The sequence below is a fragment of the Leopardus geoffroyi genome, chromosome B2 (assembly GCF_018350155.1).
Source record: "Leopardus geoffroyi isolate Oge1 chromosome B2, O.geoffroyi_Oge1_pat1.0, whole genome shotgun sequence".
In the NCBI taxonomy this organism is placed as follows: Eukaryota; Metazoa; Chordata; class Mammalia; order Carnivora; family Felidae; genus Leopardus; species Leopardus geoffroyi.
In genome coordinates, this window is record NC_059332.1 from 20,522,401 (window position 1) to 20,538,581 (window position 16,181).

The window sequence follows — 16,181 nt, forward strand, 5'->3', positions numbered from 1 at the left end:
AAAAGTACCTTATATATATAGATGTGTATATATATATATATATATATATATATATATATATATGCACACACATATATATACATGTATATGTTTATATATACATGCCATAGACTAATGATATTGTAAGTGAAACAGTTATAGTAACAGATTTCTGATAACTAGATTCAACCTTACACTGCCTTAAACAAGATGAATATGTTTTCATCATTTGTGTAGCAACTTATATGTACGGACTTAAACCTGAAACTTAAATTTTTTATGTAGCAGAGGCAGAAGATTCTCACTGCTGATAATCTAAGTAAACTGAGCCAACAGAGATGGACTTTTGAGACTACCCAAGACAATGTTAAAAGATCAGATATTGATACAGTAGTATCTTCATGTCGAGGGTAAAAAGGAAGGCAGGATGATTTGTATCGGTTTTGCTTTTTTAATTGCCTTCTAATAAATATAAAGTGGAAATAGTTCAGTTAAACATCTGAAAGAATGTTATGTGACTGCCTTTTAATTTTATCAACATTATTTTATATTCTGCAATAAATTTTGCATACTAGAGTGATTTGTCCTCAGTTTTGTTGACCCAGGCAGAATATTTGCCTGTGGACACAGTATATGCGAACTTCTGAACAGCCCCAGGACAGCTCTCTCACTAAAAGTGCCTTCCAGTAAGCAGACCTCTAATGGATTTGAACCACAGGAGGCTTTTTCCCTTGTGTAAAATGTTCTAGTCAGTTTTACAGACACTTGTAATATCTGAATAAATGTGGATTCAACAACAGCAAAAGGAGCCACGCTATCGTAAACATGGGCCATGGCTGTTAGTTACTGGCCCACTGGCTCTCTCTTTACCTGACAACTCTCCTTGATTCTAGTTTAAGATTTGGCTTAGAGAAAAGTCGTTGAGTCACCTACTTTGGAATTTGAGCCCAGTGAAATGATAGGACCGACTGTTTTTATTACGTCTTTTTCTAAGGAGATCTCTGGGCATTCTTGTAGCTTGACAGGAAATTGTGTGACCTGCTGCACTCAATGGAGGTAGAGTTCGGCTTTGTGGCAAACTTAATTGAGAAGGTCTGTTCATCTGAGGCACATGCCACTGGAAATAGCCCTTCCTTGTATTAAGCAATAATCACTTGAAATTAAGTGGGTCATTATCTTCCTGAGTACAGTTCTTCCCCAGAGTTAATGAAAAGGAAGTGATAGTCTCTCTCCATCTCTCTCTATAGCATATATATGTATGTATATATGTATATATATATATATACACACACCAGACATCTATTAATGTGCGTGTATATACACACATGTATTAGAGTTTACATAGTATTGTTAAGCGTGTTAGATCCTAATAAACCTTTCTTTTAGATTTGCTAAAAAAAAAAAATATGTATATTGTGGAAAGAACCAAGGTCTTACCTTTTGGGAGCTATTCTCTAACTTTCTCCTATCTTCCTTTCCAGTAAAGTAAAAAACAAACTCTTTCGGCCTCCACATGCTGGGTTAATGTAAACTTTTCATTTGTTGAAAATTTGAGACTTCCTTAGAAAGCATATCTGGTGTTGAACTGAACATAAAAGCATTAAACAAATGGCTCTTCTAAGTGGCTGAAATTATTTAATCCTATCCAAATATATTGGCTTTTGAGAACTGGGGTTGTTTTTTTTTCCCCCCAGTTTTTATCTTAGTCAAATGATATTGATAATTGTTCTTATGTAATGTCTGTGTTGTGTGTGTTTTTAATCTCTATTTAGGTTGACCTGACAGTTCAAGAAAAGGAAAAATATCTTAATGTGTCTCGCTGGTTTTGTCACATTCAGCATTACCCAGGGATCAGGCAACATCTGTCCACTGTTGTCTTCATCAAGAACAGACTATATACTAATTCCCACTAGAAGCTGTCCATGACATACAGAAGCGTGGTCACAAATATTTTAAATGGAAAGTATATTCCGGACCAGAGGACTAACGTAAATTGATACGCAGTCATTCTTTGTTTGCTGAGGTTGATAGAATAAACTTATATCCGAATGTTTTCTGTCTTCTTTAGTTGAAATTTTGCAGCTTTTATATGTAAAAATTCAACTGTCAAAACTTTGAGTTGAGATCAAGTTATAAATTACTTTGTTTTTGTAGATGAAACTTACTTTAGTATATAAACTTGCAAATCAGTGGCTTAATCTTAAGAGAAAAAGTAGTCCTTTCAGTGGCTGACATATTTGACTATTTATTGACCTCTCCCTCATATTTTAAAATTCATTTTCCGCTTATGGATATTTACAGTAATTTGTTTACTAAAAACTATAATAAATTGTGCCAAGGATACAGAAAGGGAAGACAGATGGATTTGTTTTCAAATATTTATGCGAGCCAGTAAATGCGGTTGAAAAAATCTTTTTTGTTTGTTTCTTTCTTTCCTGTAGCCAGTATTCATTGAGGTGAAACTAACTACTGAACTGCCCTGGAGGGAGCTGGAATAAGATACATTCATTGGAGTTAATGGTTCTTTTGTTGTTGTTGTTGTTGGGCTTATTGGAATAGGCAGTGGCTAAAGACAAGAGGGGAAATTCTTGCTATCCCACCAATTTTAGGCCTGACAACTACTAGGCTTTTCTGAACTAAGAGCCAACTCAGGCTGCTGTTGAAGCGCTGTAAAGAACAAAGAGGCACATTATTAACAGATCTATACATTTTATAACTTACTTGCTGGGTAAATAATCAATTACTGAGATCTAAAGAACTTATATTTCTAAGTAATAAGAAAAATAGAGCCTTTGAGCACTTACTGTTTAATACTGTTGTTTTGGTGCTGATGCTGAATCTAAGCGGTATACAGTTCAAAGGTCAAGTGAAAAAAGAGATTTGGGAAATATATAGCCCTTTGGTTGAGTTCTTTTATCACTTACTAGCTTTATGACCCAAAGCAAATCAGTTAACCATATTTCCTTATCTATAAAAATAAAGATCACTCTCACTTACAAGGATTAAATGAGGTAATATATGTGGAAAAGCCTAACATAGAGCCCATGTCTATCAGTAAAATTTTCTCTTTTTGTTTGTAAGACACCCCCCCTCCCCCGCGCCTCCATTTTTGTCCTTTATGTTACTAAGTCAGATTTAAGAGGCCAACTGTGGTGAGTGCTTTGTAAAATAGGACAATTTTTATAGGATTAAATCTCAAAGTGTATTGCCCTTAGGAACATTTTTAATTTTATAATACAGCCTTTAAATTAGAAACTATAAACTTGTATTTGCACACTGAGACTAGAGGGCTCAAGTCAATCTTGGGAGTGCGTATGTGTGCCATAGAGGCAGACCCAGTCTGTGACATTTCGTTCGAATCACCACCCCAGCTGGGTCTGCCACAAGTATTCCGTGTCATGTTTTACTGCTGCAAATTCCTCCTTCCCCCCAACACTTCTCTCTTCTGCCCCCGGAACTGCTGGGGGAAGTAAGCAGGACAGACAGGATAGCTGAGAGATGGCTACCCAGCTTTCCCATTCCAGGCATTTCCCTCATTCCCTTCAGGGTTAGGTCGGTTGTAAGGAAGCGGCAGGAGGACCCCTGTCTACCTCTTTGCCGAATGCCCCCTCCTCCCACATCTACCTCCTGAGTCCTTGGTACCCTTAAGTCTGCTAGTCAGTTCTTATGTAGGTGCATGGCATTGCTTCCACAGGTGTTGTCTGGTGCTGCTAGGTACCAGGACTTCCCGTCACTAACTTGGATCTTAGAGGATGAGAGAATGGCAGAAATGTAAAAGACCTGGCTCCAGTAAGCAAAGGTCAGATGATGTTCTCAGCATCTAAAATAGAAACAATTCATTTCTGTGTAGGAATATTTCAGTGCCTCCTAGGTCATTTCTGTCAGGTACTTCTCTGCCAGAAATGCCCGTCCCATCTCACCTGATACTCTCTTCAGTATTCAACTATGTCTCGTCCTGAAAGTCAGGTCTATCCTGACTGACCCACCTCCCCCTACCCCTGCTTCTGGCAGTTGACATTCTGGTACCATTAGGATTCTGTCTCTCTTCTGCCAGACTGTTAATTCCTTGAGAGCAGAGACTTCCCTTACATATCCATCCCTCAAAATAATGACTGGCACACAACAACAGACGCTAAGCGTATGTTTGTTGAGAGACTATAGTATTATTTTAAGTCCATTTTGTACTGACCAAGAAAAGTCTAAGGGTGAGTTGCAATTAGGTACAGCTGTAAGTAGCAGAAAAACCAAGTAACATCATGAAAGTGGTGTGTTTCCTCTCATATGAAAGAATGCACACAGTCCACAGTTGGTATCAGGCAGGCAGCTGCCATCTTTCTGCTTCTCAGTACTCAACAGGTAGTTTCCTTTCTCTCAATTTACAGTCCAAGATGGCTACCAGAGCCCCAGACATCAGGGTCCATGATCAAGAACCAGAGAAGGGGGAAGAAAGGAAGGGCAAAAAGACGGTCTTCTCCCAACTGAATCAACTGAAGGACCTTTCCTGGAAGCTTTATTCAGCACTATCTGTTTACATGTCTGGCCATCTGAGCTGGGAAGAGGGCCAGAAACCTAGTTCTCTGTCCCATACATTGTCATCCAGAATAAAATTGGTGCTCTGACAAGAAAAAGGGGTGAAAAAGGATACTGGGCAGACAGCTAGTATCTGTCACAGGAAGTAGTGTTTAAATGGGGAAATACTTTCTGAGTGCCAAAGTGTAAAAGAAATTTTATTAGTAAATTGTTGACATTCCATGGATCATCAATTTGCAAACAATTGGAATACAGTAAGTACTTTTTACTGACCACAATTTCCATGGTTCAGAAGCTATTTCAGAATTCTACAATACTCGAGTTACCAGGAGGGTCTATTAATGTACTTTTAATAACAATAATAGCTAACACTTTTTGAGCATTTAGTATGTAGCAGGCAGACTTCTAAGTGCTTTAAGTGAATTCACTCCTTTAATGATTATTCTCTTTTTTGCAATTAATGAAACTGAGGCACAGATTTGTTAAGAACTTACCCAGGATCACACAATCAATATCAACGAGCTGGGGTTCAGACAAAAGTTTGGCTCAAACTTAACCTGTAAACTACTTTACCCATGGACCAGTAAGTTTCTGCTTAAATCAACTTGAGAAATCAGTTTTTACCAACCTTAGGGGAAAAAGCTGCCCTCCTAAGCATTGGGTAAAATAAATGAGTAACTTCAAGAGTAAATGAGGTAGTTACACATTCTGAATATGCTTAAACTCATAGATATGTACACTTCAGGTGGGTAAAATGGGTAAACTTTGTAATATGTGAGTTATAGCTCAGTGAAGGTTTTTTTTGTTTGTTTACTCTAAGGCTGGAATCATAGGGGGAGCCTGGGTGGTTCAGTTAGTTAAACGTCTGACTCTTGATTTTTGGCTCAGGTCATGATCTCACGGTTCTTGAGTTCAAGCTCCACATCAGGCTCTGTGCTGACAGTGCAGAACCTGCTTGGTATTCCCTGTCTCCCTCTCTCTCTCAAAAATAAATACATAAACTTAAAAAAAAAAAAAAGAATGGAATTACGTATCAGCCTCACCATATAAGACCTTGAATAAGTCACTGAACATGAAATTCCTCTTAGGAAATAGAGATGAAAATTTCTGATCTCATTGTTTAATTTGCAATGAGAATGTATAAAAAGTACATTGTATAGTGCCTAGCACACAGAAAGGGATCAGTACAACCTACTATGGAAAATTGTAAAATCATAACCTACAATTTTATAAAGTGAAATCCTTAATCTAATTCTTAAGTCTTTTCCCTTCTGCTGCCCCTGGGACACCTGTCCAACATGAGCCCATCTGAGAGAAGACAGTTGGGCAGAGCATCTTATGATTTTGGAAAACATGAATTTGTCGTATTACTTACCAACTTAAAAATCTCTGGTCCTTACATCTTTCAAGCTGTTCCAAAAAGGGACCATACTATTCATTTTGTTTTGTTTTGCTTTCTAAAAGATCGGTGAGACTCCTCTAAAAGAAAGTGGGGCAATCTTTGTGCATGTTATTTCTTCTGAAAAGTGTATGCCCCTTTCCAACCATTTTCTTTGATTCGCAGAAGCCTGCATCACTGATCATTCGATAATCCCTCAAATATTTATTTAGCACCTACTATGTATCAGAAACTGCTAGTTCCTGAGGATGACGGTGACATTAGTGCTTACATTTACAATCTAATGGTCTATGACCAAATTTCTGAAACAGCGTGTAAAGTTTCTTTGGGAGGCCGCCATCACTCAACATTGTTGGAAAGCAAATAAAAACAATCAGGTACCATTTACTGAATGTCTACTATGTTGCAGACTCTTTACTAGACACTACACATTCAAATTATCTCATATTAAGAAGTTAGGTTGGGGCATAGGCCAATCCACATGCTAACCAACACCTCACTTAAACTGTCATTGGAATGAGCAGGAATTGTACAATTTCAGAGTCAGAGGACATTGTCTGCCACCATAGTCTGTTACAGGGGTTGATTTGACTGCCCTGAGTGGACACATGGCCCTGTCTCCATATTCCACATGCAACTTTCAAGAACAGATAAAAAATTTCAAATAGGGAAGGGTCATTCTTCAGGCAAGAATCCATGGATTTTTCATTCATTAAAAATGAACACTGGTTTTAAAACACACAGATATAGTAGGACTGGAGGCAATTTCTAAAGGTCATCTGACTTTAGGCACAGTTATATCCAAAGCTTCCAGATGTCATGAAATATTTTGTGCAGTTCTGTGGTTGTAAATCGCAAGTAGCTGCTGTCTCAGTATGGTAGGAAAATGTAACAGAGCTTCAAGAATGACCTAATCACCTATCCATACCTGACTTTCTGGTTGAAACTCCACTCCCTCCTCATCCAAATTCAGAAATAAGATTATTGCACTTAACAGAGGTTCTTAACAGATATGTGGACATTCTCATTTTTACTCCTTGTTAAATGGACGTCCTCCATTGGCTCCACCCAACTAAATGTGAAGCCATAGTTAACTACAGTCAGTGAGAAGTTCATAAGGTCTTCTGCAAGGATGAAAGCAGGAAGGTAGGAACAGAATGAACAGGAAGATCACCTCTGGCCAGTGCATCATATGAGAGCCCTGCTAAAAGTCCTTCCAGAAAAGCCTGAAGATATGTTGATAAAAATTTAAGCAGACCTGTCATTGGGAAAGAATAGAACTCTATTATAATCAGGTACAGGTGCATCCCACTGTAAGATCGAACACGCAACTATTTGACAAGTAGTCAAATCAGAATTATTGTGAAGTATAGCTTTTTCATTTATATATTTTTTTCATTTAACTTCATTCCTTTAAAAAAAAAAAAGTCAGGTGTTACCTGAACTTTGATATTAATCTAGCTTTGGCAGAGATGTGGTGGTTTAATGGATTAGAGCATTTAGCTTTTTACCCCAGAGAGCAATATTTCTTCTTTCTCTCCATAATTAGATAATCTGCCCCTACCCATTACCAGGGCACTAAATTTCAAGTTCTCCATACACCTGAGCAGGCTGCTACATATCTGGCCATCTTAATTTTAGTCTTGATTTATTGAAGCTGAATTACATTTCTAACTTCCTGGAGCTCTGGGTGAATTTTATTGCAAAAGCAATGGGGAGAAAGTTACCATCATATATCTCTCTTGCTGGGCAGAGCTTTTAGGTACACAAGGGGCTCTGTATCCCACTGCTCCATGTCTTATATGCTGAATTTATAACACTTTGAAGCCCAGCTGTAGGGTTACATACAGGCATATCAGAGATGAGATGGGGAATTTGATTTTGCAATAATGATTACTTGTTGCTGAAGCCCACATTCCTGCAGGCTCTGCCTTTATTCCCAATACTAGTGGTGAATAAAACCAATTCCAACTGCTACCTAATCTAGCAAAACTCATCTTTCACTTACGAGAGAGGCCAAAAGAAGGTAGACGGGAAGTCAGGAGCATTTGAGATGTTGGCTAGTTTTACTATTATGTCTCAAGGATTTCTGATTCCATTATCGTGATTCCTTTAGGAATATTTTAATCTTTTAAACTTTCATTTCTTTGTGGGGAGAATGAAAGCTTTGCATCTTTTCCGGCCTGGTGAGTTAATGTGATGGCTCATTCGTGCTGTCTCTTCCACTTCAAAGAGACTGGGTCCCTAGGGCTAGCCAATTGTATTATGGATCCTGCAGATTTGGCTTGCCATTCCTGCTGAGTGTCATCTGCCCTCAGTCTTGCGGTGGGTAATTTTTGTCCTCCCTAACATCATCTGCTTGAGAAATTCGTGCCTGGCAGGCCTGTCTGTCCAGGTTAAGCTTGAAATACAGTAGCCACACAACTAATTTGACAAGGCATAGCTCTAAACAATAAAGCCACAGGCTTGCTTTGACCAAGACCACAAACTTCCAGCCATCTGATTACCAAGTCCCAAGTTTCTTTGGTGCGGTCCATGAACTAGTCTGTTCATGTCATATAGGCTGTCCTTCCTCTACTGCCTCATTTTTCCGGACCTTCTACAACACACACACCCTTATCTTAAAGTCAGTTAAGAGATTTTTAACCCTCTGGTTGGCCTCATCCACTTGGCAGTTTCTAACTGTTTTCAGCATTTGACTTGAGCCCTGTCACTTGGATAAAAGAATCTAAGAGTTGACTATCCTTGTCAGAAGTTTGGGGAATGCACGATAGACATTGCACTAAAGCAGTGGTTCTCAGACTTTAGCGTGCGTGGTAAATCACCTAGGACTTCTATACAAGTTGCTGGGTCCCAATCTGTGTTTGCGTGGTTCAAGAGGTCTGTTGTGGTTGGCCCTACCCCGAGGACCCCGGTACGACACTTGTCCAAAGATTGGGTGACGGTAGGCATAGAGCAGCCTGGTCACTCAACGATGGGTGCTTCTGTCCTTTGGCATGGCTGAGTCGAATTTTCTGAAGGTGTGGCCAGCATGGTGATAGAGCACTCTACGTTCTGATCCATTGGCCCTATCATAGGAGCACGTCCCTCTCGTGGTGGCTCTGCAGTAAAGCACCACATGCACTCCAAGCGATGTATCTACACCAGAAGCATCTGTAGGGGCAACAAGCAGGATTCAGTACAGGACTATGGAGTGGCTGTCCCCCGGAAGACGGTGGATATCAAAGCACAGCATGCTGCTTCCACCAAATGGCCTCTCAAGCCTGGTGTGCCACGTGCATTCCCAAAACTTCATGAGATGCAGTAATATTTACCATCTTACCTCAAAAGACCCTCTAATCTTTCCTTCTCCTTTGCTTTCATTCATTTCTTCCATTTTTAATTGTTTTCATCCTCCTCAAAAATAGGTTAGACAGAAGAGGATAAACAGTGATGTCAACAGAGAATGTTCCAGAGGAAAATCTTGTGAAATAGATATGATAAAAAGCAAAATAGATTCAGGAAGTCCCCCCCCCCCCCAGTGATGCCTCTAAGGATGGGCTTATACCAAGGAATGAATTTCAGTGTTGTTCTCAATATGTGTATAATTAAGTGCTCATTTTATTTCTATTTTCTAATTTTCATAAGATTCAATATGGATTTAGCAAATACTACCCCGAAGTCAGAACTTTACTCCTGTTGAATTAACATTATTTCCATGATTTAGATATCTTAACTTTCATAAAGCACAATAACTGGAAAAATCCCTTTGTATTTATATGGTCTGAAACTGTCTGATATTGAGCCTCTGGAAAATGATCTTGGATCGTGTAAATATGAAGGTGAGAATACCTGCTCTTAAAAACACAGAAGTACTTAATGTATGATTCCACGCATATAATATTTTTTAAAAAGACAGAATTTTAGAAATGGAGGATATATTATAGGTTGCCAGGGATTGGGATGGGGACAGAGAGGAAGTTGGTTGTGGTTACAAAAAGGCATCATGGGCCATCCTTATGGCTTTGAAACTGTTCACTATCTTGACTGTGATAAAATTATATAGAGCCAGAGGCACCCGAGTGGTTCAGTTGGTTAGGCATCCGACTTCAGCTCAGGTCATGATCTCACAGTTTGTGGGTTCGAGCCCTCGTCGGGCTCTGTGCTGACAGCTCAGAGCCTGAAGCCTGCTTCAGATTCTTTGTCTCCCTCTCTCTCTGCCCCTCCCCCACACACTCTCTCTCTCTCTCTCTCTTTCAAAAAGAAATAAAAACATTTTAAAATTTTTTTCAAAATTGTATAGAGCCAAATACACGCTCTCTCTCTCTCTCTCTCTCTGTCTGTCTCTCTCTTTGTCTCTCTCTCTCTCTCTCTCTCTCTCTCACACACACACACACACACACACACACACACCATGAATATAAGAAAATGGGAAACCTGAAAGATTGGTGAATTGAATCAATGTCAATATCCTGTTTGTGATATTAACATTTGCAAACCATTACCATTGAAGGAAAACTAGGTGAAGTGTACAAGGAATCTCTCTGTATTATTTCTTACAACTGTGTGAGAATCCATAATTATCTCCAAGTTTCATTTAAGAATACAGAAAAATCTCATCAAGCCAGACAGCAAGAGGTAATACCAGACCTTTGGCAGGATGATATAGGGTCCAAGCAGCCCTAATCCTAGCTGAAGTTTCCCGATGCAACAGCACTGCTAATGTGACTCTTCTCTGACTCCTTGCTATGAACCTAACCATCCCAGAGAGCAACATAACTCAGTAGCATGTAGAGCAATACAATCAAACAGCTGGAACATGTACCTACAGATTATAAGCAACAGAATTGCAGAAAAGTAATTGTACGGTATTTTAATAGTGTTCCCTCTGGTAGATTGTACCCTCACTGAGAGAAGGAAAAGGCTGAACGGTCTTGCTCACTGCTATATCTCAGTTCCTAGCACTTCACTTGGTACATAGAAAGTGCTCACTACATGCTTGTTAAATATGTTGGAATGAAGTTTACAGCCCATCTGCCCTTTTAGAGGTCAAATGGCTTCTCTCTTCCCTCCTTCCCAATCTCTCTTCCCCACTCTCTACTCACCCATGTAAATGCATGCAGAGAGACCAAAGTTGTTTCTGCCACATGCAAGCTGGGCAGTCATTTAACCTCTCTGTCCCTCAGCATCCTCATCTGTAAGATGGTAATAATAACAGCAGTATCTGCTTCAAAGGACTGACATGAGAGTTAAATGAATTAATATGTGTAGAGCACTTACAACATTATCTGGCAAACCATGGTTGCCACGTAGGTGTCTGTTCAATTGCAACACAATTCTGACACTGATTAGCAGAGTTAGCTTAGACCCCACAGGTAAAGGACACCATCCTCTACAAGACTGCCCTTATTTCAGACCCCAGGCACAAGCTCCAGGTTCCCAAGCTACCCATGTTAGCTGTCTACAAATTTTGGAGGTGCCCACTCTATCCCCTCAGGTTCAGTAATTCACTAGAATGGTCCTTGGAACTCAGGAAAGTACTGTACTTAGGATTGTAGTTCTGTTGTAAGGGATACAAATCAGGACCAGCCAAAGGAATACATGCATAAGGTGAGACCTGGGAGGGTCCCAACAGGAAGCTTCTATATCCTCCGTATACCCCACCCTCTAGGCACATCAGGGGGAGATTGACAAGTAGGAAGCTCACCAGGGCTTGTACAGGTTTTATTTGGGTTTCATTACTTAGACATGGATGCTTGAGTCATTGGCCACGTGATTGAACCCCCTTGCCAGGACCCACCCCCCTCCCCCCAGAGGTCAGACTGATATTACATGGCTCAGAGCCCCAACCCTCTAATCACACAGTGGTCTTTGAGCTCCCATCCTGAAACCATCTAAGGGCCTTTGAGAGTCACCTTGCTAGCATAAACTCAGGCCACCATGAATAACAAAGTTAATATCTAAAGTGAGATATTCCAAAGATTTAGAGGTTATCTCCAAGGACCCAGGAACAGAGATCAGCCAGATCCTTTACTATACACCATAAATAAAGTTTACTGAGTTGAATAGGTGGAGGGGTAAGGAAGGGAGCGTTCAAAGGGAAGAAGCAGAAATATTCCTGGCACAGCCATGGCACAGTAGAAAGACCCCCTAGCTGACTGGGCTTTGCTGTATTGTAATGCACCAGCCTGGTCATCTAGAGACTCTGTCCATGGTTCTGTTCTTTGGTAGCTGTGATGTCATCCTGTGGGAGTACCCGGATCATTGTAAGCCATCTTAAATCCTGTCGATGAGAGGGAGGGCATAATTGAAACACACAATTTAATGGATTTATTTATTTATTTACTGTTTCTCAAAATTGTATTATTTCTCACAGAATTCATTATTTCTCACAATACAGATCAGGCAGCTTTCTGGCTTCATGTGGTGGTATCAGTTTCACTGCAGATGGTGCAACTGCATTCAAAAGGCTGATGGTCGGGATGAAGGAACCAAGAATGGCTCCCTCATATTTCTGCGGCCTGGTGCTGACTGCTTGGTGCCTTAGTTCTCACTCACACAGCCTCTCTTTACATGTGCTGTCTCCGTTCTCAGGGCAGGAGACCCTGGACTTGCTGACAAGAGAGCAAAAGTAGAAACCACCAGGTGTCTCAAGGTCCCAAACCGGCACAGCATTTTTTTCCCCACCATGTTCTATTCGTCAAAGCAAGTCAAAGAGCCAGCCCAGATTCAAGGGGATAGGAAACAAACTCCAGGTCTTGAGGGGAAGAGAGAAGCATGTTGCATGTGTACACAGGGAGGGAAGGAATCACTGCAGTCATCTTTGGAGGCTCTCTACCGTAGCCTCTGAACCTCAGTTTACTCATCGAAATGGGTATTTTAATAGCTACCTCAACTAGATTCATGAAAAGATTAAGAGACATGGGGAAGATAGTCTGTGATAGCATTTTATAAATTGTAAAGTCCTAAAAAAGTACAAGATATTTTAGTGGTGGGTGATACAGGTGGATTGTAAGAATGAGAACAGATTATACAAGGCTTTAAAAGGAGATAAGGAGGTTATTGTAATCATAATAACATTTATTGAGCATTTGGTTTGTGCCAGGCATTGTACTAAGTGCTTTATAGGTATTATCTTTTTTAATCATCACAACCTCATAAATGGATATTTTATTGCCATTTGACAGGGAAGGAACTGCAGGCAAATGGCAGAGCCAGAGCTTCAACCCAATTCGGTCTGGTTCTAAAGTCCTAACTACTGCACCTAGAATTCTTCTATCACTGAAATCATAATCAATCGGAAGTTGGTTAAGGGGAGGTAGGAGCTACCCCAGAACTACTGAAACAGAACTTTTGAATATGGAACCCAGGATCTGCATATGTTACAGCCACATTAATGTGGAAGAAGCATTAACCTTCCATAGTGAGCCTTTTCAGATTTTTCAGTAATTCAAAGACACTAAATGTTTCTTTATTTTCTTGAGAAAGAGAGAAAGAGGGAAATTGGAGGAGGAGCAGAGAGGGAGACAGAATCAGAAGCAGGCTCCAGGCTCTGAGCTGTCAGCACAGAGCCCAAAGGGAGGCTCGAACCTGTGAACCACAAGGACATGACCTGAGCCGAAGTTGCATGCTTAACCAATTGAGCCACCCAGGAGCCCCAGTGGCCCCAAAGACATGAGAAGACAAGCTATGAGAGGAAATTTGGGTTTGCAGGTACAGAAGGTACAGAAGAAAACTTGAGTAAGAAAAGTACCTAGAAGGGGGAAGAATAGTGAAGGGCTTTAAAAATAATTATATTTTCTAGAGGTTGATGCTAAAGCTAGGGAAATGAAAGTGAGACTAGAAAGGTTACAAACCAGAGGCAACAACTTGGAATTAACCAGCTGTACATTTCATGTATTAATCCATCTATTTTATGTCTCTGCCTTTGGGCTTGTTTCCTCTGCTAGAAAACCACAAGTTCCATCTTCCTCTCACATACCCTGATTGACATTTCTTCATTTCAGGTCTGAGGACAAATAGGTGCCTCCTCTGGGAAGTCTCTCCTGGCCACCTCCCACCCCCCGGGGTGTCCCACATGTGCTGCACCTTCCTCCATGCTATTATTTGTAGGATTTATATTTTAAATGTTGGTTTATGTTTCTTCAGCACTCGACTGCAAGACCCTTGACAGTAAGGACTGTACAGAAAGTGGGGAGGGGGGGGCTGGGGGACAAGTGAAAACATAGAGATGATTCCTAGAACCACTGGATGAACACAGGAGGTGAAGGAACCATTGCAAAGCTGCACATTGTCTGCACAAAGACTTGTTGAGGCTGCAAGGTGAACTTTATGGAGTTTAACAAAGAGCAGCAATTAGATATATGCATCCCCAAAGCTGACACTTCATAACCACAATTCAAAGCAGCCCAGCAAATCTTTCTCTTTCATAATTACATGTATTTTCTCTTAGACCATATAACACACAACCAGTTGATATTTCACAAACGCAAATGCCAAGAACAAATTTGTTTTTCTTCACAGCGGCACGGATGAGGCTAAATGATTAGACTTAGACTCAAGTTACTTAACCTTTAACCCTATTTCTTCATTTGTTATAAAGAAATGATAAAATCGTTTCCCCGAGTTGCTACCATGACCAAACGCGGCAACGCACGTCAAAATGCTTTATAAAATATTGGTGGCAGGTATAACAGAGATAATATACTTCTACTACTACTAATATTGCTATTATTCTGCGGCTGTATCTTCTCTCTTTCAATCTCTCTAATCCAGAATAAATTCCAGCCAGTTTAAGGTGCAATAACAGACGTTCACTCTAATTTTCAGGCAAATTCCAATTCCGCCAGCATCTGCCCTAACCCAGCATGGCGGCATCGGCTTCTTCAAGTTTACAACTCTGGCTACCCAAACGGAACTTGTTGCCCGCTGGGTGGACTCAGCTTCCCCGATGCCCTTTGATGACGCTTCAAGTCTGCGCCCGGAAGGCGGGCAGTTCAGGTCTGCGCAGGCGCAACGCGGAGGCGGGTGGGCGGAGCAGGTCGCGATGAGTGGCGGAGGGACGGAGACGCCTGTGGGTTGTGAGGCCTCCCCGGGCGGCGGCGACAAGAAAAGGGACTCGCTGGGGACCGCGGGCTCTCCAGCGCACCTCATTATCAAGGGTACGGAGTAGTGGGGCTGTCGCTCTGGTGGATCCCGGCGCTGCTCCACCTCCGGGGCGGCGCCCTCTGACCCGGGCCGCTCCCTGGGGCGCCCACCGGCTGCAGGGCGGCTTCGCGTTCGTGGGAGGTAGCGGGGGGTCGTGGCCGGAGTCCGCATGGTTCCCCACGCCAGGTGCCTTCCAAAAACAACCAGCCAACTCAGCCCCTGTTACTACTTCGAAAAACCCGCGGACGTGAGTCGAGGCCCGCCCCCTCTCCCCTTTCCCAAGCCCCGGACCTTTGGGCGCAGAACTTCTTTGGACGCCGCCTCTTGACGGTGCTGTAACGCGTAGATATAGCATCGGGCTTAGGGGTCGAGAAGGGTCTGCTCCCTCAGTCAGGTCGTTTAGGGTTGGGTGACTTTGGTTCGGCCGCTTTACCTACTCTGCCCCTGTGTGCTCCTGGGTCATGCAAGGAGTAAATTAGATAACATATACGAAAGCATCTTAAAACATGAAAGCGCCATATACAGCTACAGATGTCCATTTGGTTTGTCGGCTTTACGCTGGGAGAAGGTTACAACCTGGATTCTCACAGAACTTGAGTAGGTTTGATTCCCAAAGCTCACAACAACCCTGTTTTCCCGTAGCAGGATCTTTGCCGGTTAAATACTGCACTTTCTCATCCTCGTCCTTTCTTAACCCTGTGCTGGTCCTGTCTGTCCCAACATCTTGCAGCGTTGAACACCCCCCCCCCCCACCGTAGGATTCCAGAGTCCTTCAGCACCACCCAGGGAATGACATCCTTCAGTTGCTGCCTATTTCATTTTAACCTTATCTGTCAAGATTGTAGACAGCCCCCAGCACGGCTGGCTGTGGCTATTTCTAGACTTCATGTTGTCTCTTAAGTCTAATTAGGAGTGTTGAGAGTGGTGCGTGGGTGTTAGGGCTAAATTATAAATGTTTATATGTGCGTTCTAAGTGAACTACTTAAAAATGTTTTAAATTGCGGTGAAATACATATAAAGTTTATCTGAACCATTTTTAAATGGGCAGTGTTGTGCCATTAGTACATCCATATTGTTGTGCATCCGTCACCACCGTCCATCTCCATAACTTTTCATCCTCCCGAACTGAAACTCATTGTAGGGATGA

The 16,181-nt window shown here is 41.5% G+C and overlaps 2 protein-coding genes across 4 annotated transcripts in view; both read left to right on the forward strand.

Annotated features, from left to right (window-relative positions):
- The window catches only part of EEF1E1 (eukaryotic translation elongation factor 1 epsilon 1), a 42,692-nt gene that overhangs the window by 20,799 nt on the left and 5,712 nt on the right, over positions 1–16,181 (forward strand). Inside the window, exons 4-5 of one of the 3 annotated variants that reach the window (XM_045497452.1) lie at positions 265–409; positions 1,752–1,852. In XM_045497452.1, coding sequence (XP_045353408.1) covers positions 265–393 — 129 coding nt within the window. In that variant the 3' untranslated portion in view covers positions 394–409; positions 1,752–1,852. Of the gene's footprint in view, positions 1–264; positions 410–1,751; positions 2,029–14,716; positions 14,888–16,181 lie in introns of those variants that run through there. The other 2 variants (XM_045497451.1, XM_045497450.1) reach the window with 2 other exon arrangements.
- The window catches only part of BLOC1S5 (biogenesis of lysosomal organelles complex 1 subunit 5), a 45,889-nt gene continuing 44,605 nt past the window's right edge, over positions 14,898–16,181 (forward strand). The window contains exon 1 of the mRNA XM_045497447.1: positions 14,898–15,048. Within this exon, the coding sequence (XP_045353403.1) occupies positions 14,934–15,048 (115 nt within the window). The 5' untranslated portion in view covers positions 14,898–14,933. The remainder of the gene's footprint in view (positions 15,049–16,181) is intronic.